The 23,651-nt window shown below is 39.0% G+C and overlaps 1 protein-coding gene across 1 annotated transcript in view; it reads right to left on the bottom strand.

Annotated features, from left to right (window-relative positions):
• Positions 1-8,502: 8,502 nt before the first annotated feature.
• The window catches only part of vwf (von Willebrand factor), a 169,092-nt gene continuing 153,943 nt past the window's right edge, over positions 8,503-23,651 (bottom strand). The window contains exons 50-54 of the mRNA XM_031801117.1: positions 17,657-17,755; positions 17,279-17,407; positions 12,910-12,949; positions 12,612-12,709; positions 8,503-8,774 (exon numbers count right to left, since the gene is read on the bottom strand). Of these exons, the coding sequence (XP_031656977.1) occupies positions 8,589-8,774; positions 12,612-12,709; positions 12,910-12,949; positions 17,279-17,407; positions 17,657-17,755 (552 nt within the window). The 3' untranslated portion in view covers positions 8,503-8,588. The remainder of the gene's footprint in view (positions 8,775-12,611; positions 12,710-12,909; positions 12,950-17,278; positions 17,408-17,656; positions 17,756-23,651) is intronic.

The following is a 23,651-nucleotide window of genomic DNA, read 5'->3' as shown; positions in this document are numbered from 1 at the left end:
TCTGTCATAATATAATAGAGACAGTAGATCTAGCTGGTCTGTCATAATATAATAGAGACAGTAGATCTAGCTGGTCTGTCATAATATAATAGAGACAGTAGATCTAGCTGGTCTGTCATAATATAATAGAGACAGTAGATCTAGCTGGTCTGTCATAATATAATAGAGACAGTAGATCTAGCTGGTCTGTCATAATATAATAGAGACAGTAGATCTAGCTGGTCTGTCATAATATAATAGAGACAGTAGATCTAGCTGGTCTGTCATAATATAATAGAGACAGTAGATCTAGCTGGTCTGTCATAATATAATAGAGACAGTAGATCTAGCTGGTCTGTCATAATATAATAGAGACAGTAGATCTAGCTGGTCTGTCATAATATAATAGAGACAGTAGATCTAGCTGGTCTGTCATAATATAATAGAGACAGTAGATCTAGCTGGTCTGTCATAATATAATAGAGACAGTAGATCTAGCTGGTCTGTCATAATATAATAGAGACAGTAGATCTAGCTGGTCTGTCATAATATAATAGAGACAGTAGATCTAGCTGGTCTGTCATAATATAATAGAGACAGTAGATCTAGCTGGTCTGTCATAATATAATAGAGACAGTAGATCTAGCTGGTCTGTCATAATATAATAGAGACAGTAGATCTAGCTGGTCTGTCATAATATAATAGAGACAGTAGATCTAGCTGGTCTGTCATAATATAATAGAGACAGTAGATCTAGCTGGTCTGTCATAATATAATAGAGACAGTAGATCTAGCTGGTCTGTCATAATATAATAGAGACAGTAGATCTAGCTGGTCTGTCATAATATAATAGAGACAGTAGATCTAGCTGGTCTGTCATAATATAATAGAGACAGTAGATCTAGCTGGTCTGTCATAATATAATAGAGACAGTAGATCTAGCTGGTCTGTCATAATATAATAGAGACAGTAGATCTAGCTGGTCTGTCATAATATAATAGAGACAGTAGATCTAGCTGGTCTGTCATAATATAATAGAGACAGTAGATCTAGCTGGTCTGTCATAATATAATAGAGACAGTAGATCTAGCTGGTCTGTCATAATATAATAGAGACAGTAGATCTAGCTGGTCTGTCATAATATAATAGAGACAGTAGATCTAGCTGGTCTGTCATAATATAATAGAGACAGTAGATCTAGCTGGTCTGTCATAATATAATAGAGACAGTAGATCTAGCTGGTCTGTCATAATATAATAGAGACAGTAGATCTAGCTGGTCTGTCATAATATAATAGAGACAGTAGATCTAGCTGGTCTGTCATAATATAATAGAGACAGTAGATCTAGCTGGTCTGTCATAATATAATAGAGACAGTAGATCTAGCTGGTCTGTCATAATATAATAGAGACAGTAGATCTAGCTGGTCTGTCATAATATAATAGAGACAGTAGATCTAGCTGGTCTGTCATAATATAATAGAGACAGTAGATCTAGCTGGTCTGTCATAATATAATAGAGACAGTAGATCTAGCTGGTCTGTCATAATATAATAGAGACAGTAGATCTAGCTGGTCTGTCATAATATAATAGAGACAGTAGATCTAGCTGGTCTGTCATAATATAATAGAGACAGTAGATCTAGCTGGTCTGTCATAATATAATAGAGACAGTAGATCTAGCTGGTCTGTCATAATATAATAGAGACAGTAGATCTAGCTGGTCTGTCATAATATAATAGAGACAGTAGATCTAGCTGGTCTGTCATAATATAATAGAGACAGTAGATCTAGCTGGTCTGTCATAATATAATAGAGACAGTAGATCTAGCTGGTCTGTCATAATATAATAGAGACAGTAGATCTAGCTGGTCTGTCATAATATAATAGAGACAGTAGATCTAGCTGGTCTGTCATAATATAATAGAGACAGTAGATCTAGCTGGTCTGTCATAATATAATAGAGACAGTAGATCTAGCTGGTCTGTCATAATATAATAGAGACAGTAGATCTAGCTGGTCTGTCATAATATAATAGAGACAGTAGATCTAGCTGGTCTGTCATAATATAATAGAGACAGTAGATCTAGCTGGTCTGTCATAATATAATAGAGACAGTAGATCTAGCTGGTCTGTCATAATATAATAGAGACAGTAGATCTAGCTGGTCTGTCATAATATAATAGAGACAGTAGATCTAGCTGGTCTGTCATAATATAATAGAGACAGTAGATCTAGCTGGTCTGTCATAATATAATAGAGACAGTAGATCTAGCTGGTCTGTCATAATATAATAGAGACAGTAGATCTAGCTGGTCTGTCATAATATAATAGAGACAGTAGATCTAGCTGGTCTGTCATAATATAATAGAGACAGTAGATCTAGCTGGTCTGTCATAATATAATAGAGACAGTAGATCTAGCTGGTCTGTCATAATATAATAGAGACAGTAGATCTAGCTGGTCTGTCATAATATAATAGAGACAGTAGATCTAGCTGGTCTGTCATAATATAATAGAGACAGTAGATCTAGCTGGTCTGTCATAATATAATAGAGACAGTAGATCTAGCTGGTCTGTCATAATATAATAGAGACAGTAGATCTAGCTGGTCTGTCATAATATAATAGAGACAGTAGATCTAGCTGGTCTGTCATAATATAATAGAGACAGTAGATCTAGCTGGTCTGTCATAATATAATAGAGACAGTAGATCTAGCTGGTCTGTCATAATATAATAGAGACAGTAGATCTAGCTGGTCTGTCATAATATAATAGAGACAGTAGATCTAGCTGGTCTGTCATAATATAATAGAGACAGTAGATCTAGCTGGTCTGTCATAATATAATAGAGACAGTAGATCTAGCTGGTCTGTCATAATATAATAGAGACAGTAGATCTAGCTGGTCTGTCATAATATAATAGAGACAGTAGATCTAGCTGGTCTGTCATAATATAATAGAGACAGTAGATCTAGCTGGTCTGTCATAATATAATAGAGACAGTAGATCTAGCTGGTCTGTCATAATATAATAGAGACAGTAGATCTAGCTGGTCTGTCATAATATAATAGAGACAGTAGATCTAGCTGGTCTGTCATAATATAATAGAGACAGTAGATCTAGCTGGTCTGTCATAATATAATAGAGACAGTAGATCTAGCTGGTCTGTCATAATATAATAGAGACAGTAGATCTAGCTGGTCTGTCATAATATAATAGAGACAGTAGATCTAGCTGGTCTGTCATAATATAATAGAGACAGTAGATCTAGCTGGTCTGTCATAATATAATAGAGACAGTAGATCTAGCTGGTCTGTCATAATATAATAGAGACAGTAGATCTAGCTGGTCTGTCATAATATAATAGAGACAGTAGATCTAGCTGGTCTGTCATAATATAATAGAGACAGTAGATCTAGCTGGTCTGTCATAATATAATAGAGACAGTAGATCTAGCTGGTCTGTCATAATATAATAGAGACAGTAGATCTAGCTGGTCTGTCATAATATAATAGAGACAGTAGATCTAGCTGGTCTGTCATAATATAATAGAGACAGTAGATCTAGCTGGTCTGTCATAATATAATAGAGACAGTAGATCTAGCTGGTCTGTCATAATATAATAGAGACAGTAGATCTAGCTGGTCTGTCATAATATAATAGAGACAGTAGATCTAGCTGGTCTGTCATAATATAATAGAGACAGTAGATCTAGCTGGTCTGTCATAATATAATAGAGACAGTAGATCTAGCTGGTCTGTCATAATATAATAGAGACAGTAGATCTAGCTGGTCTGTCATAATATAATAGAGACAGTAGATCTAGCTGGTCTGTCATAATATAATAGAGACAGTAGATCTAGCTGGTCTGTCATATATAATAGAGACAGTAGATCTAGCTGGTCTGTCATAATATAATAGAGACAGTAGATCTAGCTGGTCTGTCATAATATAATAGAGACAGTAGATCTAGCTGGTCTGTCATAATATAATAGAGACAGTAGATCTAGCTGGTCTGTCATAATATAATAGAGACAGTAGATCTAGCTGGTCTGTCATAATATAATAGAGACAGTAGATCTAGCTGGTCTGTCATAATATAATAGAGACAGTAGATCTAGCTGGTCTGTCATAATATAATAGAGACAGTAGATCTAGCTGGTCTGTCATAATATAATAGAGACAGTAGATCTAGCTGGTCTGTCATAATATAATAGAGACAGTAGATCTAGCTGGTCTGTCATAATATAATAGAGACAGTAGATCTAGCTGGTCTGTCATAATATAATAGAGACAGTAGATCTAGCTGGTCTGTCATAATATAATAGAGACAGTAGATCTAGCTGGTCTGTCATAATATAATAGAGACAGTAGATCTAGCTGGTCTGTCATAATATAATAGAGACAGTAGATCTAGCTGGTCTGTCATAATATAATAGAGACAGTAGATCTAGCTGGTCTGTCATAATATAATAGAGACAGTAGATCTAGCTGGTCTGTCATAATATAATAGAGACAGTAGATCTAGCTGGTCTGTCATAATATAATAGAGACAGTAGATCTAGCTGGTCTGTCATAATATAATAGAGACAGTAGATCTAGCTGGTCTGTCATATATAATAGAGACAGTAGATCTAGCTGGTCTGTCATAATATAGATAGTAGATCTAGCTGGTCTGTCATAATATAATAGAAACATAAGATCTAGCTGGTCTGTCATCATATAATAGAGACAGTAGATCTAGCTGGTCTGTCATAATATAATAGAATCAGTAGATCTAGTGGTCTGTCATAATATAATAGAGACATTAGATCTAGCTGGTCTGTCATAATATAATAGAGACATAGTTACAGTAGATCTAGCTGGTCTATCATATTATAATAGAGACAGTAGATCTAGCTGGTGTGTCATAATATAATAGAGACATTATATCTAGCTGGTCTGTGAAAATACAATAGAGACAGTAGATCTAGCTGGTCTGTGATAATATAATAGAGACAGTAGATCTAGCTGGTCTGTCATAATATAATAGAGACAGTAGATCTAGCTGATCTGTCACCATATAATAGAGACATTAGATCTAGCTGGTCTGTCAAAACATAATAGAGACATAGTTACAGTAGATCTAGCTGGTCTATCATATTATAATAGAGACAGTAGATCTAGCTGGTTTGTCATAATATAATAGAGAGATAGTAGATCTAGCTGGTCTGTCATAATATACTAGAAACATAAGATCTAGCTGGTCTGTCATAATATAATAGAGACATTAGATCTAGCTGGTGTGTCATATTATAATAGAGACATTAGATCTAGCTGGTCTGTCATAATATAATTGAGACAGTAGATCTAGCTGGTCTGTCAAAATACAATAGAGACAGTAGATCAGGCTGGTCTGTCATGATATAATAGAGACAGTAGATCTAGCTGGTCTGTCATATTATAATAGAGACAGTAGATCTAGCTGGTCTGTAACAATATAAAAGAGACATTAGATCTAGCTGGTCTGTAACAATATAATAGAGACATTAGATCTAGCTGGTCTGTCATAATATAATAGAGACATTAGATCTAGCAGGTCGGTCATATTATAATAGAGACAGTAGATCTAGCTGGTCTGTCATAATATAATAGAGACAGTAGATCTAGCTGGTCTATCATATTATAATAGAGACAGTTGATCTACCTGGTCTGTCATAATATAATAGAGACAGGAGATCTAGCTGGTCTGTCATATCATAAAAGAGACGTAGAGATTGTAGATCTAGCTGGTCTGTCATAATGCAATAGAGACAGTAGATCTAGCTGGTCGTTCATAATATAATAGAGACAGTAGATCTAACTGGTCTGTTATATCATAAAAGAGACAGTAGATCTAGCTGTTCAGTCATAATTGAATAGAGACAGCAGATCAAGCTGGTATGTCATAATATAATAGAGACGGCAGATCTAGCTGGTCTGTCATAATATAATAGAGACAGTAGATCTAGCTGGTCTGTCATAATATAATAGAGACAGTAGATCTAGCTGGTCTGTCATAATATAATAGAGACAGTAGATCTAGCTGGTCTATCATAATATAATAGAGACAGTAGATCTAGCTGGTCAGTCATAATATAAATGAGACATAGAGACAGTAGATCTAACTGGTCTGTCATATCATAAAAGAGACATAGAGACAGTAGATCTAGCTTGTCTGTTATAATATAATGGATACAGTAGATCTAGCTGTTCAGTCATAATATAATAGAGACAGCAGATCAAGCTCGTATGTCATAATATAATAGAGACAGTAGATCTAGCTGGTCTGTCATAATAAAATAGAGAGTAGATCTAGCTTTATGACAGACCAGCTAGATCTAGTGTCTCTATTGTATTATGACAGACCAGCAAGATCTACTGTCTCAAATATATTATGACATACCAGCAAGATCTACTGTCTCAAATATATTATGGCAGACCAGCAAGATCTACTCTCTCTAATATATTATGACATACCAGCACGATCTACTGTCTCAAATATATTATGGCAGACCTGCAAGATCTACTGTCTCTTTTACATTATGGCAGACCAGCTAGATTTATTGTCTGTATTATAATATGACAGACCATCAAGGTCTCCTACATACCAGCTAGATCTACTGTCTATTATACTCACAGACAATATTTTGACAGTTTTGGAAAAGTTAGTGTGTTTTCTATCCTAAGCTGTCAATGATATGCATATTCTATTATCTGGTCCTGAGAAATAGGCCGTTTACTTTGGGAACGTTATTTTTCCCAAAATAAAAATAGTGCCTCCTAGCTTCAAGAGGTTAACATACTTACGTTTGTTAATGTTTTTAGGAGTCAATCTAGTGGATTTTAACAGTAGAATATATTTAGATTGGAGGTGCACACAACAATAGGCATGCGCACCACAAGACAAATCAGTATTTTTTTAACCCTACTCATTCAAATTCAAAACCTAACCCTAACCCTCCTGAGGGTTTTGGTCTGCCGAAACTCGCAAGTGCGACAGATTGACTTGGCTGGTATGGACACATGGCAATCGACTGAGACATCGGACCCTCATACGGTACGCAACTCGAGGAGTTTGCCTGATCGTAAACTCACCAGGTATCCACGAGGACGCTGGACGGAACTCCAAGGGTGGATGCATGACAACCGTACAGAGGGCTCGCCTTCTGGGTTTTTGTCTGCTCAAACCAATGGAAGTTCAATGACTAACCACTCGACATGGACACATGGCAACCAATTGAGGGTCGGACCTGCACAATGTATGCAACCACCCCTCTGGTGGCGATGCTACCCCACACAATCAGAGCTCTTAGATATTGAAATAATACGCCAGACGCTCTCACCTCTGTGCAGTGGGGGCTGGTTAGCAGCCAAAGACATGCCTTCGCTCCCGGCGAGCCTCCTCGCAACCGTCTGCCTGACCCCCAAGTTGAATATAGCCACTCGGGGTTTAGCACAAGAATGGCAAGGTGGAACTTGGAAGCTACAATGGAGTGTTGGTGAAATGGGCTTGTGGTGGTTTGGTGGTGTTAAGGTGTTGATCTGTGTACGACATCTAGTATGACTGTCTCTAATATGTATACAACATCTAGTATGAGGGTCTCTAAGGTGTTGATCTGTATAGAACCAGTGGTGGAAAAGTATTCAATTGTCATACTTGTGTAAAAGTAAAGATGCCTTAATAGAAAATGACTCAAGTGAAAGTGAAAGTTACCCAGTAAAATACTACTTGAGAAAAAGGTGTCTGGTTTTAAGTGTACTTAAGTACAGTGGTAGAAAAAGTACTCAAACGTCATACTTGAGTAAAAGTACAATGTACTAGTCAACGCTATACATCAAATTACATATATTAAGCAAACCAGACGGCACGATTTTCATATTATTTTCCAATTACAAACAGACAGGGGCACACTCCAACACTCAGACATCCTTTATAAACACAGTATTTGTGTTTAGTGAGTCCACCATTAGAATCAGTAGGGATGACAAAGCGTTATATTGACAGGTGCCATAATTCTCTCCTGCTTTAGCATTCTAAATGTAACGAGTACTTTTAGTTCTCAGGGAAAATGTATGGATTAAAAAGTACATTATTTTCTTTAGGAATGTAGTGGAGTAAAAGTAAAAGTTGTCAAAAATATAAATAGTAAAGTCAAGTACAGATACCCAAAAAAACTACAGTAGTAGTCCACACTGTTTTGTCAATCAATCATCGATTATCAAGTTGAAATCAATAGCATATAACTAACACAGCTCAAATATTTCTTACTAGATATTTTAAAAAAGCTCCTAAACACAATTGAACCAGGTGCCTTAGACTAGAACATCCATAGGGTCTGACAGCAGGTTGAATAATTGACATCCCTAGTGCAGGCAGGCAGGCAGGCAGGCAGGCAGGCAGGCAGGCAGGCAGGCAGGCAGGCAGGCAGGCAGGCAGAAAGACAGACAGACAGACAGAAAGAAAGGAGACAGAAAGAAAGAAATAGACAGACAGACAGAATGAGAATATCCAAATTGTTTATTTGAGTACATGTTTATCAGGGCACACACACATTGTCTCTCTCAATTTTATTCAGTTCTCTCTCTCTAGGTGCAGTGCTGGGCCAGACAGTCGCAGGCAGTGACAGACAGAACGTTGTGATGTGTCAGTGTTCCATTAGAACACAGCAGCGGAACGCTCAGAGGCTCTGTCGCCACAGAAACACAACACACACACTCCCTCTCCACAGCGTTAGTTTCCAGGGAATATACACTCTTACTACGACACTTCCCCTGAGAGAGAGAGAGAGAAAGAAAGAAAGAAAGAAAGAAGAAAGAAAGAAAGAAAGAAAGAGGAAAATCATTATCAAATCAAGACACAAAAACAAGTGTGCAGTTAAAATTGGCAATGTACACACAGATTTCTTTCCTCAAGGCCGTGGGGTGAGACCGGGATGCAGCTTGAGCCCCACCCTCTTCAACAAATCTATCAATGAATTGGCGGGGGCACTAAAACAGTCTGCAGCACCCGGCCTCACACTAATAGAATCTGAAGACAAATGTTTTGTGATGATTTGGTGCTTCTGTCCCCAACCAAGGAGGTCCTTCAGCAGTACCTAGATCTTCTGCGCAGATTCTGTCAGACCTGGGCCCTGACAGTGAATCTCAGTAAAACAAAAATAATGGTGTTCCAAAAAAGGTCCAATAGCCAAAACAACAAATACTAATTCTATGTAGACACTGTTGCTGTCACACCCTGATCTGTTTCAGAGTGTGACATGTCTTTGTGCTTGTCTCCACCCTCCCGGTGTCGCCCATCTTCCCCAGTATCCCCGGTGTATTTATACCTGTGTTTTTTCCCGTGCTCCTGTCTTTCTGTAGTTCCTGTTTTCCCAGTTTTGACCATTCTGCCTGCCCTGACCCTGAGCCTGCCTGTCGTTCTATACCTTGTCACACCTCCCTGGAATACTGACCCATGCAAGCGCCGACCCTGAGCCTGCATGCTGTTCTGTACCTGACCCCTGCCTGCCCTTGACCTGTCGTTTGCCTGCCCCCCTGTTTTTGTAATTAACTTTTGCTACATCGAAACTGTCTGTACCTAGGTCTTTTCCTGAGCCTTGATAGCCACCCTAGAGCACACAAAAATATACAGTTGAAGTCGGAAGTTTACATACACCTTGGCCAAATACATTTAAACTCAGAATTTTACAATTCCTGACATTTAATCCTAGTACAAATTCCCGGTCTTAGGTCAGTTAGGATCACCACATCATTTTAAGAATGTGACCTGTCAGAATAATAGTAGACAGAATGATTTATTTCAGCTTTTATTTCTTTCATCACATTCCCAGTGGGTCAGAAGTTTACATACACTAAATTAGTATTTGGTAGCAATACCTTTAAATTGTTTAACTTGGGTCAAATGTTTCAGGAAGCCTTCCACAAATTTCCCACAATAAGTTGGGTGAATTTTGGCCCATTCCTCGTGACAAACCTGTTGTAACTGAGTCAGGTTTGTAGGCCTCCTTGCTCGAACATGCTTTTTCAGTTCTGCCCACACATTTTCTATGGGTTTGAGGTCAGGGCTTAGTGTTGGCCACTCCAATACCTTGACTTTGTTGTCCTTAAGCCATTTTTCCACAACTTCAGAAGCATGCTGAATATATAGTTGTCTTACCTACTTTAATTAACTCTTCACTAAGTCCCACCCCCCTTCGTTACTGTTTGCAACCTGGAAGCCCAATTTGGAGATAACGCCTGACAAGGATCTCAACCTATGTTTTTAATAGAGACTGAAATGAAGCATAGACACCCATTGCTGATCAGGAGTTGAACTGTCAAATGAAGTTTGTAGTGTGTCTCTGGATGCACTGTTCATGAAGTCAAAGTCTTATTCTATGTTTATGGTCAAAGCTCCTGTTGGAGGAAATTATAGTTGAAATGATTAATTATGTATACATTTAAATTAGAACCATTTATTTGAATACTATTATGTTATGGTATGAAATGTATGGGTTCTTGGTTAAACTAGGACTGAAAATGTAAGTAAAACGAATTAATTATCTGTATCTTGCGGGCTTAAGGGAGAGGGATGGCATATCTCTTTAGAAAGATAAAAATGTTTGTTTGATGATCCATTAGTGGAGAAGAGTATATCTTTTAGACAGATTGGAATGTTTGTTTTATGAGGGGAGTAGAAGACAATCTCCAGACCTGAAGACACTGCGCTATTGTGTGGATTGGAGAGAGTGTGAGAAACTGCTGACGTCATTTTATGTTCTCTCTTTAAAATGTAATGTTCTTTGTATTTTGGGTTAGTACTCTCTTGATTTAAACGCTGTTACCTGACTTTTAAGACTGGTCACGATCTATTTCATGCAAAAATGATAAACTTACAACTTATTATGAAATAGATAGAGTGTGAATTTGGTTTTGGCTACAAAACATATAGGAATTTAGAATTCCTCGAACAGCTCCTCACCACTTTTGGAGCGAACAAATGTGACCTGTTTCAAGAAGCTAAATGTATGTTGCATGTCACTACTTCACAGGAGAGGCATTTGAACTTTTTTTTGACATTTATTTGCATCAAAATGCGTTTTGTGGCAGAAATTCCAGAAATTCCATCTTGAACGTGAATTTTCATGTGTCTTAATAACAAACTTATATGCCTGAATATATTAATACAATTTTAAAATTATGTGCCTAGTTGGTTTAGCCATGGACAAATACAGGTACTTTCCCACTAGCCATGATTGGCTGAGATAATGGATGGGCTGGACATACCGAGACATGATTTTGGATTGGTCTGCCATGTATCTGCTCAGTATGTGAGGACAATCCTTTCTACCTCAGCTTTTTTTTAAAGATATCATTAAAAACTGAAAAAGTTGTGCTTACTGCTCTCTACATTACTGCCCTGAAATTAATAGCGCTATCGACAAAGATTAGTGGGAACAAGTTGTGATGGACAACTTTCTGGAGGACGATCGTGTCTTGCTGACTCTCCCTGAATGAACATTTATCAAACAATGAGGAAATCCCTGATTCAATAAAAAAAAGTATTGAACCAGTCTACTGATGACAGTGGTGGGGAAGAAACGGTGTCGCTGTCACGGAACAAGTTGAGCTAGTTTTGGAATGCCCGGTGGAAGCTGAGATGATTGCCAGATGCAGAGAGTCCAAAAGAGAACACATTTTGTCAGAAAGTTGTTTTCATTTTAAGTTAAAGCTTACTGTTAGCTAGGTAGCTAATTTTAGCTGGCTGGCTCTCTAGCTAACGTTACGTGTATGATCTGTGTAGTAATATTATTCGTATTGCAGAAAGTAATTTGTATTAGTAGTTATAGCCTTATTTTTGCTAGCTAGCTAACATTGACCATAGTTGGTTAGCTTTAGCTACCTGCAGACTCATGCATGGTAGTATTGCCGCATTCAAAACAACTGGGAACTTGGAAAATGACGAGGTGAAATCATGACATCAGTGATCTTCAGGTCAGAAAGTCGTAGCTCAAGAAAGAGACCCGGGTTCGAATTACACTTCTAATAAATGAAACAATTCTGAGTGCCAAGTTGTTTTGAACACGGCATTATAGTTGGGATTAGGATTCATTGTTTAGCTAGCTAGCTACATGTATTAACAAAATACTGCACCTTCTGTATCCTGCGCATGTGACAAACTTTGATTTTATTTGATATAGTGTGCGTTTACCAGAGATAGTAATGTGAAAAACAACATGACCTGGACTAGATGCATTTTTTCTACTACATTCAGCACTTTTAGTTAGCTAACTAACATACGTTTGGAAAAATGTGTCATATTAACTATGGCTAGCTAGCATTAGCAACATGTTCAATGATAGCTTGCTAACCAGGAAGCTAGCAAACAATGCAATAGCAACATTTTGGATTTGAAAAACACTTCAACAGTCTCAATATTTCAGCTATCAGTTATAAGTAGATACCCCTGATGCACTTTTTAATTATTTAGCCATAAAAAAATAGTTTTTTTAAATAAAAACTATACCTTTTGTTGACTGTTGCTATCCATCAAAATGTTCTGATTGGTTGCCCAAAACATGTATTGTGTGTTTAAGAGTAGGACTGCTAAATAACTGTGTGTGTTCTCACCTCACAGTAGTGTAGTTCTATCTGTTGTTGTGACTGGCAGTCGTCCACTTTGATGTAGTTGAGTGTTCCCACTGTCTTCCTACACTCTGGCTCTGTACCTACAGATACACACACACACACTCAGTACCTACAGATACACACACACACTCAGTACCGCACACACACACACTCAGTACCGACACACACACAAACGCACACACACACACGCACACGCACATATACACACATATACATACACACACACAATAAGGACACAAACACAAGGTACGGACACGAACACCCTGTAGATGATACTCACACATCTCACAGCAGCTGGTTCCTATCTGGCTGATCTTCCCCTGAACACAGAGACGGTTAGACATATCATACATATCACATCATATAAAACACAACAGAGACATATCATACATATCACATAAAACACAACAGAGACATATCATACATATCATATCATATAAAACACAACAGAGACATATCACACATATCATATCATATAAAACACAACAGAGACATATCATACATATCATATCATATAAAACACAACAGAGACATATCACACATATCATATAAAACACAACAGAGACATATCATACATATCACATCATATAAAACACAGAGACATATCACACATATCATATAAAACACAGAGACATATCACACATATCATATAAAACACAGAGACATATCACACATATCATATAAAACACAATAGAGACATATCATATATATCGTATAATATTAAAAAAACTACGGAGACATATCACACATATCACAGCATATGAAATGCAACAGAGACATATCATACATATCACAGCATATGAAATGCAACAGAGACATATCATACATATCACATCATAAAAACACAACAGAGACATATCATACATATCATATAAAACACAGAGACATATCATACATATCACATCATATAAAACACAGAGACATATCATACATATCACATCATATAAAACACAGAGACATATCATACATATCACATCATATAAAACACAGAGACATATGATATATATCAAATAATATAAAACACAACAGAGACATATCGTACATATCATATAAAACACAGAGACATGATATATATTATATAAAACACAACAGAGACATATCATACATATCACATCATATAAAACACAGAGACATATCACACATATCATATAAAACACAGAGACATATCACACATATCATATAAAACACAGAGACATATCATACATATCATATAAAACACAGAGACATATCATACATATCATATCATATAAAACACAACAGAGACATATCACACATATCATATCATATAAAACACAACAGAGACATATCACACATATCATATCATATAAAACACAACAGAGACATATCACACATATCATATCATATAAAACACAACAGAGACATATCACACATATCATATCATATAAAACACAACAGAGACATAGCATACATATCATATAAAACACAGAGACATGATATATATTATATAAAACACAACAGAGACATATCATACATATCATATAAAACACAGAGACATGATATATATTATATAAAACACAACAGAGACATATCACACATATCATATAAAACACAACAGAGACATATCATACATATCATATAAAACACAGAGACATGATATATATTATATAAAACACAACAGAGACATATCACACATATCATATAAAACACAACAGAGACATATCATACATATCACATCATATAAAACACAGAGACATATCACACATATCATATAAAACACAGAGACATATCACACATATCATATAAAACACAGAGACATATCACACATATCATATAAAACACAATAGAGACATATCATATATATCGTATAATATTAAAAAAACAACGGAGACATATCACACATATCACAGCATATGAAATGCAACAGAGACATATCATACATATCACAGCATATGAAATGCAACAGAGACATATCATACATATCACAGCATATGAAATGCAACAGAGACATATCATACATATCACATCATAAAAACACAACAGAGACATATCATACATATCATATAAAACACAGAGACATATCATACATATCACATCATATAAAACACAGAGACATATCATACATATCACATCATATAAAACACAGAGACATATCATACATATCACATCATATAAAACACAGAGACATATGATATATATCAAATAATATAAAACACAACAGAGACATATCGTACATATCATATAAAACACAGAGACATGATATATATTATATAAAACACAACAGAGACATATCATACATATCACATCATATAAAACACAGAGACATATCACACATATCATATAAAACACAGAGACATATCACACATATCATATAAAACACAGAGACATATCATACATATCATATAAAACACAGAGACATATCATACATATCATATCATATAAAACACAACAGAGACATATCACACATATCATATCATATAAAACACAACAGAGACATATCACACATATCATATCATATAAAACACAACAGAGACATATCACACATATCATATCATATAAAACACAACAGAGACATATCACACATATCATATCATATAAAACACAACAGAGACATAGCATACATATCATATAAAACACAGAGACATATCACACATATCATATAAAACACAACAGAGACATATCACACATATCATATCATATAAAACACAACAGAGACATATCATGCATATCATATAAAACACAGAGACATATCATATATATCATATAATATTAAACATGTCAACAAATAATTTCTGTATGCACCTGCTTCGTGCACGGTGGCATTGTCACATCATACATATCATAGAAAACACAACAGAGACATATCACACATATCATATAATATAAAACAGAACAGAGACATATCATATGTATCATATAATATTAAACACATGTCAGCAAATCATTTCTGTATGGACCTGCTTTTTGCACGGGGGCATTGCCAAGCTAAAACAAGAAAGGGCCAAACTGTTCCCGCAAAGTTGGAATCAAATAATTGTCTAGAATGTCAGTGTATGCTGTAGTGATAAGATACCCCTTCACTGGAATTAAGGGGCCTAGCCCGAAACATGAAAGACAGCCCCAGACCATTATTCCCCCTCCACCAAACTTTACAGTTGGCACTATGCACTGGGGCAGGTAGACAAACCCAGATTTGTCTGTTGGACTGCCAGATGGTGAAGTGTGATTCATCACTCCAGAGAACACATTTCCACTGAGTCGAATGGCACCAAGCTTTATACCACTCCAGTCGACACTTGGCATTACGCATGGTGATCTTAGGCTTGTGTGTGGCTGCATGACCATGGAAACCCATTTCATGAAGATCCCGACAAACAGTTCTTAAGCTGACGTTGCTTCCAGAGGCAGTTTGGAACTCGGTAGTGAGTGTTGCAACCGAGGACAGATGATTTTTCAGCACTCAGCAGTCCCATTCTGTGAGCTTGTGTGGTCTACAACTTCGCGGCTAAGACATTGTTGCTCCTGGACATTTCCACTTCACAATAACAACACTTACATTTTCCCGGGGAAGCTTTTGCAGGGCAGAAATTTTACAAACTGACTTGTTGGAAAGGTGGCATCTTATGACGGTGTCACGTTGAAAGTCACTGAGCTCTTCAGTAAGGCCATTTTACTACCAATTTTGCTATGGAGATTGCATGGCGGTGTGTTCAATGTTATACACCTGTCAGCAACCTGTGTGCCTGAAATAGCTGAATCTACTCATTTGTCCGCATACTTTTGGACATATAGTGTATGTTGTGCTGTAATGTGTAAAATGTGGTAGTGTTGTGGCTGGATGTGGGTTGTGTTATGTTGTATTGAGGGTTAGTGGTGTGGTTGTCATGTTGTATTGAGGGTTAGTGTTGTGGTTGGATGTACAGTAGGTTGTGTTGTATTGTTGTCTTATATTAGGGTTAGACTTAGGTTTAGGTAGTCATAGGGAGTTTCTCAACATGTATACTACCGTGTTCTACCCTATCATGCTCTGAGTGCCTTCTCCCAGGACGTTCTCTGGAGGAGTAGAGTGTGGAGAACACATACAACTTTACATAGCCAGTAATCCCTATTGACTTACTATGGGCTTGTATCTAGACACACTGATTATTTTAGGCAGGTAACCATGACAATATTAACACTGCATGTATTTATTAACGCATCAAGAAAAACTATTGATGTCAGGCAACATACGATATGTGATTCGACAACTTCTCATTCCGAAGTGTATTTTCTGTCGCTTCAGTTTAATTCCAGCCACCATTGTTTTCAAGAAATGTTCCGTCTTTTTTTACATGGTTGCGTCATATTTCTGTGCATACTTTCAGATGAAGCTTGCATCGACGCATGCTTCAAAATATGAACAAATGGAGTACGCACCCGAGAAGTGTCCTCTGTACTCCGTTTTGCCACACTTTGATTTGGACTCATTCCGTGACCCTCCCGTGGTGCAATGTGCTCAAAGCATAGTGTTGTTTGGTGGTGGTATTGTGGTTATAGTACTGTATCAAGGATTAGTGTTGGGGTTGGATGTGTTGTGATGAGGGTTAATGGTTGTGTTATACTGTAGTTGTGTTGTGGTTATAGTGTTGTGATGACGCTTAATGGTTGTGTTGTGGTTGTGTTGTGGTTATAGTGTTGTGTTATAGCCATACCCCCTGGTCCAGACAGAGTTGGCGGTCGAGAGGAGGGCAGGTGGTCACTCTGGTCTGGAGAACCAGATCTCCTTTACCGTTGACACCACAGGAGTATTGACTACAGCCTTCATTTAGACTACTGTTGACCTGTAGGGTTAGAGACAGGGGGTTAGAGTAGAGCTAGTTTACTGTTGACACCACAGGAGTATTGACTACAGCCTTCATTTAGACTGCCGTTGACCTGTAGGGTTAGAGACAGGGGGCTAGAGTTTAAGTAAAGTTGAATTGAGTTGAGTTTAGTTGAGCTGTGTGTGTGTGTGTGTGTGTGTGTGTGTGTGTGTGTGTGTGTGTGTGTGTGTGTGTGTGTGTGTGTGTGTGTGCGTGCGTATGTCTAACCTTGACAGTGATGAAGTGTCCGTCAGGTCGTTGGATGGTGCATGCAGTGGCAACACAGCGACCACAACACGACTCTGGCACTTCTTCTAGAGTATAGCCCTGCAGCACACATGCACACATCTCTTAAAGTGATGTTACAAAGGCCATTTTGTTCCAGAATGCTCACCGCAGACAGCTAGAGTGGAGAGGTGAGAAACATGATGATGGTGGTGATGATGATGATGGTGGTGATGGTGGTGATGATGATGGTGATGATGATGATGATGATGATGGACTTAGTGATGATGATGATGATGGACTTAGTGATGATGATGATGATGATGATGGTGATGATGGTGGTGTTAGTGATGATGGTGATGATGGTGAGGATGGTGGTGTTAGTGATGATGGTGATGATGATGGTGTTAGTGGTTATGGTGATGATGGTGATGGTGGTGATGATGGTGATGATGGTGATGATGATGATGATGATGGTGATGGTGTTAGTGATGATGGTGATGATGATGGTGTTAGTGATTATGGTGATGATGATGATGATGGTGATGATGATGATGGTGATGATGATGATGATGATGATGATGATGATGATGATGATGGTGTTAGTGATGATGGTGATGATGGTGAGGATGGTGGTATTAGTGATGATGGTGATGATGGTGTTAGTAATTATGGTGACGATGGTGATGGTGATGATGGTGGTGATGATGGTGATGGTGGTGTTAGTGATGATGGTGATGATGGTGAGGATGGTGGTGTTAGTGATGATGGTGATGATGATGGTGTTAGTGATTATAGTGATGATGGTGATGATGGTGGTGATGATGATGATGGTGTTAGTGATGATGGTGATGATGATGATGGTGGTGATGATGATGACCCCTCCTGTCTCAGCCTCCAGTATTTATGCTGCAGTATTGTATGTGTCAGGGGGCTAGGGTCAGTTTGTTATATCTGGAGTACTTCTCCTGTCCTATCCGGTGTCCTGTGTGAATTTAAGTATGCTCTCTCTAATTCTTTCTTTCTCTCTTTCTTTCTCTCTCTCAGAGGACCTGAGCCCTAGGACCATGCCTCAGGACTACCTGACATGATGACTCCTTGCTGTCCCCAGTCCAACTGGCCGTGCATCATTTGAACATCTAGGCCATGTTCTGTTACAATCTCCACCCGGCACAGCCAGAAAAGGACTGGCCACCCCACATAGCCTGGTTCCTCTCTAAGTTTCTTCCTAGGTTTTGGCCTTTCCAGGGAGTATTTCCTAGCCTCCGTGCTTCTACACCTGCATTGCTTGCTGTTTGGGGTTTTAGGCTGGGTTTCTGTACAGCACTTTGAGATATCAGCTGATGTACAAAGGGCTATATAAATACGTATGATTTGATTTTGATGATTTGGTGATGATGGTGATGATGGTGGTGATGATGATGATGATGATGATGGTGTTAGTGATGATGGTCTTAGTGATGATGGTTGCCAGAAAAAAGGACTTAGGAAAATTGCAATTGGCTCAGAACAGGGCAGCAAGTCTGCTCCTTGGATGCACACAGAGAGATAATATTAATAATATGCATGTCAATCTCTCCTGGCTCAAACGTCATCACTACTTGTATTTATGAGAGGTATTGACATGTTGAATACACCGAGCTGTCTGTCTAAACTACTGGCACACAACTCAGACACCCATGCATATCCCACAAGACATGTCTCCAGAGGTCTCTTTACAGTCTCCAAGTCCAGAACAGACTATGAGAGGCACACAGTACTACATAGAGCCATGACTACATGGAACTCTATTCCACAGTACTACATAGAGCCATGACTACATGGAACTCTATTCCACAGTACTACATAGAGCCATGACTACATGGAACTCTATTCCACAGTACTACATAGAGCCATGACTACATGGAACTCTATTCCACAGTACTACATAGAGCCATGACTACATGGAACTCTATTCCACAGTACTACATAGAGCCATGACTACATGGAACTCTATTCCACAGTACTACATAGAGCCATGACTACATGGAACTCTATTCCACAGTACTACATAGAGCCATGACTACATGGAACTCTATTCCACAGTACTACATAGAGACATGACTACATGGAACTCTATTCCACATCAGGTAACTGATGTAAAATGTGATAAAAAAAACTGATAAAAAAACACCTTATGGAAAAGCAGGGACTGGGAACCAACACAAACATAGAAACAGACACATGCATACACACACACCCACACGATAACATATGCACTATACACACACATACACATGGATTTAGTACTGTAGATATGTGGTAGTGGTGGAGTAGGGGCCTGAGGGCACACAGTGTGTTGTGAAATCTGTGAATATATTGTAATGTTTTAAAATTGTATAAGCCTTGGTTACTTGTTGATATGTCCAAAGCCCTTGAACGAGTAGATCAAGCAAAGCTACTGCAAAAGCTATCTTTCCAAGGTTACTAGACTGGCTACACACCTATACCACCATAAGAAGGTAGAGGGTGATGGATACTACGTTGAGGGATAGGTTGTTATTCTGGCACTACACGGCCAGTTCTCTGACCTCCTCCCTATAGGCTGTCTCGTCGTTGTCTGTGATCAGGGCTACCACTGTTGTGTCATCTGCAAACTAAATTATGGTGTTGGAGTCGTGCCTGGCCATGCAGTCGTGAGTGAAGCTCCAGTGTTGAGGATTAGCGTGGCAGATGTGTTGCTGCCTACCCTCACCACCTGGGGGCGACCCGTTAGGAAGTCCAGGACCAAGTTGCAGAGGGAGGTGTTTAGTCCCAGGATCCTTAGCTTGGTAATGAGCTTTGAGGGTACTATATGGTGTTGAACACTGAGCATTGAATGAATAGCATTCTTACATAAGTGTTCCTTTTGTTCAGTTAGGAAAGGGCAGTGCAGATTGCAATAGAGATTACATCATCTGTGGATCTGTTTGGGCGGTATGCAAATTGGAGTGGGTCTAGAGTTTCTGGGATAATGATGTTGATGTGAGCCATGACCAGCCATTCAAAGAACTTCATGCCTACGGACGTGAGTGCTACGGGTCTGTAGTCATTTAGGCAGGTTGCCTTTGTGCTCTTAGGCACAGGGACTATGGTGGTGTGCTTGAAACATGTTGGTATTACAGACTCAATCAGGGACATGTTGAAAATGTCAGTGAAGACACCTGCCAGTTGGTCAGCACATGCCCAGAGCACACGTCCTGGTAATCCATCTGGCCCCGCAGCCGTGCAAATTTTGACCTGTTTAAAGTTCTTACACACGTCGGCTACAGAAAGTGTGAACACAGTCATCCGGAACAGCTGATCCTCTCATGCATGCCTCAGTGTTGCTTGCCTCGAAGTGAGCATAGAAGGGATTTAGCTTGTCTGGTAGGCTCATGTCACTCACTGGGCAGCTCGCAGCTGTGCTTCACCTTGTAGTCTGTAATAGTTTGCAAGCCCCGCCACATAAGACGAGCGTTGGAGCCGGTGTAGTATGATTCAATCTTAACCCTGTATTGACGCTTTGCCTGTTTGATGGTTCGTTGCAGGGCATAGCAGGATTTCTTGTAAGCTTCTGGGTTAGAGTCTCGCATCTTGAAAGCGGCCGCTCTACCCTTTAGCTCAGTGCGAATGTTGCCTGTAATCCATGGCTTCTGGTTGGGGTATGTACGTACAGTCACTGTGGGGACGACGTCCTCCATAGTTTAGCATCTGCTTCATCTGACCACTTTTTTATAGACCGAGTCCCTGGAGCTTCATGCTTTAATTTTTGCTAGAAAGCAGGAATCAGGAGGATAGAGTTGTGGTCAGATTTACCAAATGGAGGGCGAATGAGAGCTTTGTGTAGAGTACAGGCATTAACGTCTCCGGCCACAAGGATTTCTCCGGCCACTAGACCACGGCCTCTGGGTGAGTGGTTTCCTGTTTGCTTATTTCCTTATACAACTGACTGAGTGCGGTCTTAGTTCCAGCATCTGTCTGTGGTGGTAAATAAACAGCCACGAAAAGTATAGCTGAAAACTCTCTAGGCAGGTAGTGCTGTTCTATCTTGCCGGTGCCATTTTTGTGTTGACTCACATTAAGCATCTCCAATCAGCTTCCTATTTCACAACAAAGCATCCAGCACTTGACCTCGTCGATGTCATTTACAAAATAGCCTCCAACACTCGAATCAGCAAATTGGATGCAGTGCCACCATTTTGTCACCAAAGCCCCATATACTACCCACCACACGACCTGTATGCTCTTGTTGGCTTCATATTCGTTGCCACGCCCATTGGCTCCAGGTTATCCATAAGTCTTTGCTAGGTAAAGCTCTGCCTTATCTCAGCTCACTGGTCACCGCCTTTCCTTACAGTTCTCTGCTGCCAATGTCTGGAACGAATTGTAAAAATCACTGAAGCTGGATACTCATATCTCCCTCACTAACTTTAAGCATCAGCTGTCAGAGCAGCTCACAGATCATTGCACCTTTACATAGTCCACCTGTACATAGCCCATCCAACTACCTCATCCCCATATTGTTTTTTTTCCCTCCTTTGCACCTCTATCTCTACTTGCACATTCATCTTCTGCACATCTATCACTCTGGTGTTTAATTGCTAAATTGTAATTACTTCGCCACTACGGCCTAATTATTGCCTTACCTCCCAAATCTTACCTCATTTGCACACACATTATATAGACTTTTTCTATTGTGTTATTGACTGTACGTTTGTTTATTCCATGTGTAAGTCTGTGTTGTTGTTTGTGTGACACTTCTTTGCTTTATCTTGGCCCTGCTGCAGTTGTAATTGAGATCTTGTTCTCAACTGGCCTACCTGGAGAAATAAAGGTGAAGAAAAAATAACTTTCTAAAACATTCACGAGCTCCTGCAGTGATGCAGCATTCTCTGCATGACAGTTTTCCATCGGCCTACAGGAAACACCCAGAAAACTGAGGTCATCAACCCATCCTCAGTTAACCCCATCCTCAGTTAACCCTAACCCTAACCCATCCTCTGTTAACCCTAACCCATCCTCTGTTAACCCTAACCCATCCTCTGTTAACCCTAACCCATCCTCCATTAACCCTAACCCATCCTCCATTAACCCTAACCCATCCTCCATTAACCCTAACCCTAACCCATCCTCTGTTAACCCTAACCTTAACCCATACTCTGTTAACCCTAACCCATCCTCAGTTAACCCTAACCCTTCCTCCATTAACCCTAACCCTAACCCATCCTCAGTTAACCCTAACCCATCCTCTGTTAACCCTAACCCATCCTCTGTTAACCTTAACCCATCCTCCGTTAACCCTAACCCTAACCCATCCTCTGCTAACCCTAACCCATTCTCAGTTAACCCTAACCCATCCTCTGTTAACCCTAACCCTAGTTAACCCTAACCCATCCTCCATTAACCCTAACCCATCCTCCATTAACCCTAACCCATCCTCAGTTAACCCTAACCCTAACCCATCCTCTGTTAACCCTAACCACTCCTCTGTTAACCCTAACAATAACCCATCATAACCCTTTCCATTGGCCTACAGGAAACTGACTAACCCAGGAAAACTGAGGTCATCAACCCATACTCAGTTAACATCATCCTCAGTTAACCCTAACCCTAGCCAATCCTCCATTAACCCTAACCCTAACCCATCCTCCATTAACCCTAACCCTAGCCCATCCTCTGTTAACCCTAACCCTAACCCATACTCTGTTAACCGTAACCCATCCTCAGTTAACCCTAACCCATTCTCCATTAACCCTAACCCATTCTCCATTAACCCTAACCCATCCTCAGTTAACCCTAACCCATCCTCAGTTAACCCTAACCCATCCTCTGTTAACCCTAACCCATCCTCCATTAACACTAACCCTAAACCCATCCTCAGTTAAACCTAACACATCCTCCATTAACCCTAACACTAACACATCTTCCGTTAACCCTAACCCTAACCCATCCTCAGTTAACCCTGACCCTAACCCATCCTCTGTTAACCCTAACCCAT

The sequence above is a fragment of the Oncorhynchus kisutch genome, linkage group LG22, assembly GCF_002021735.2.
Source record: "Oncorhynchus kisutch isolate 150728-3 linkage group LG22, Okis_V2, whole genome shotgun sequence".
Lineage (NCBI taxonomy): Eukaryota > Metazoa > Chordata > Actinopteri > Salmoniformes > Salmonidae > Oncorhynchus > Oncorhynchus kisutch.
Note: the sequence above shows the minus strand (reverse complement) of the source record. Positions and strands in the feature narration are given on the sequence as shown.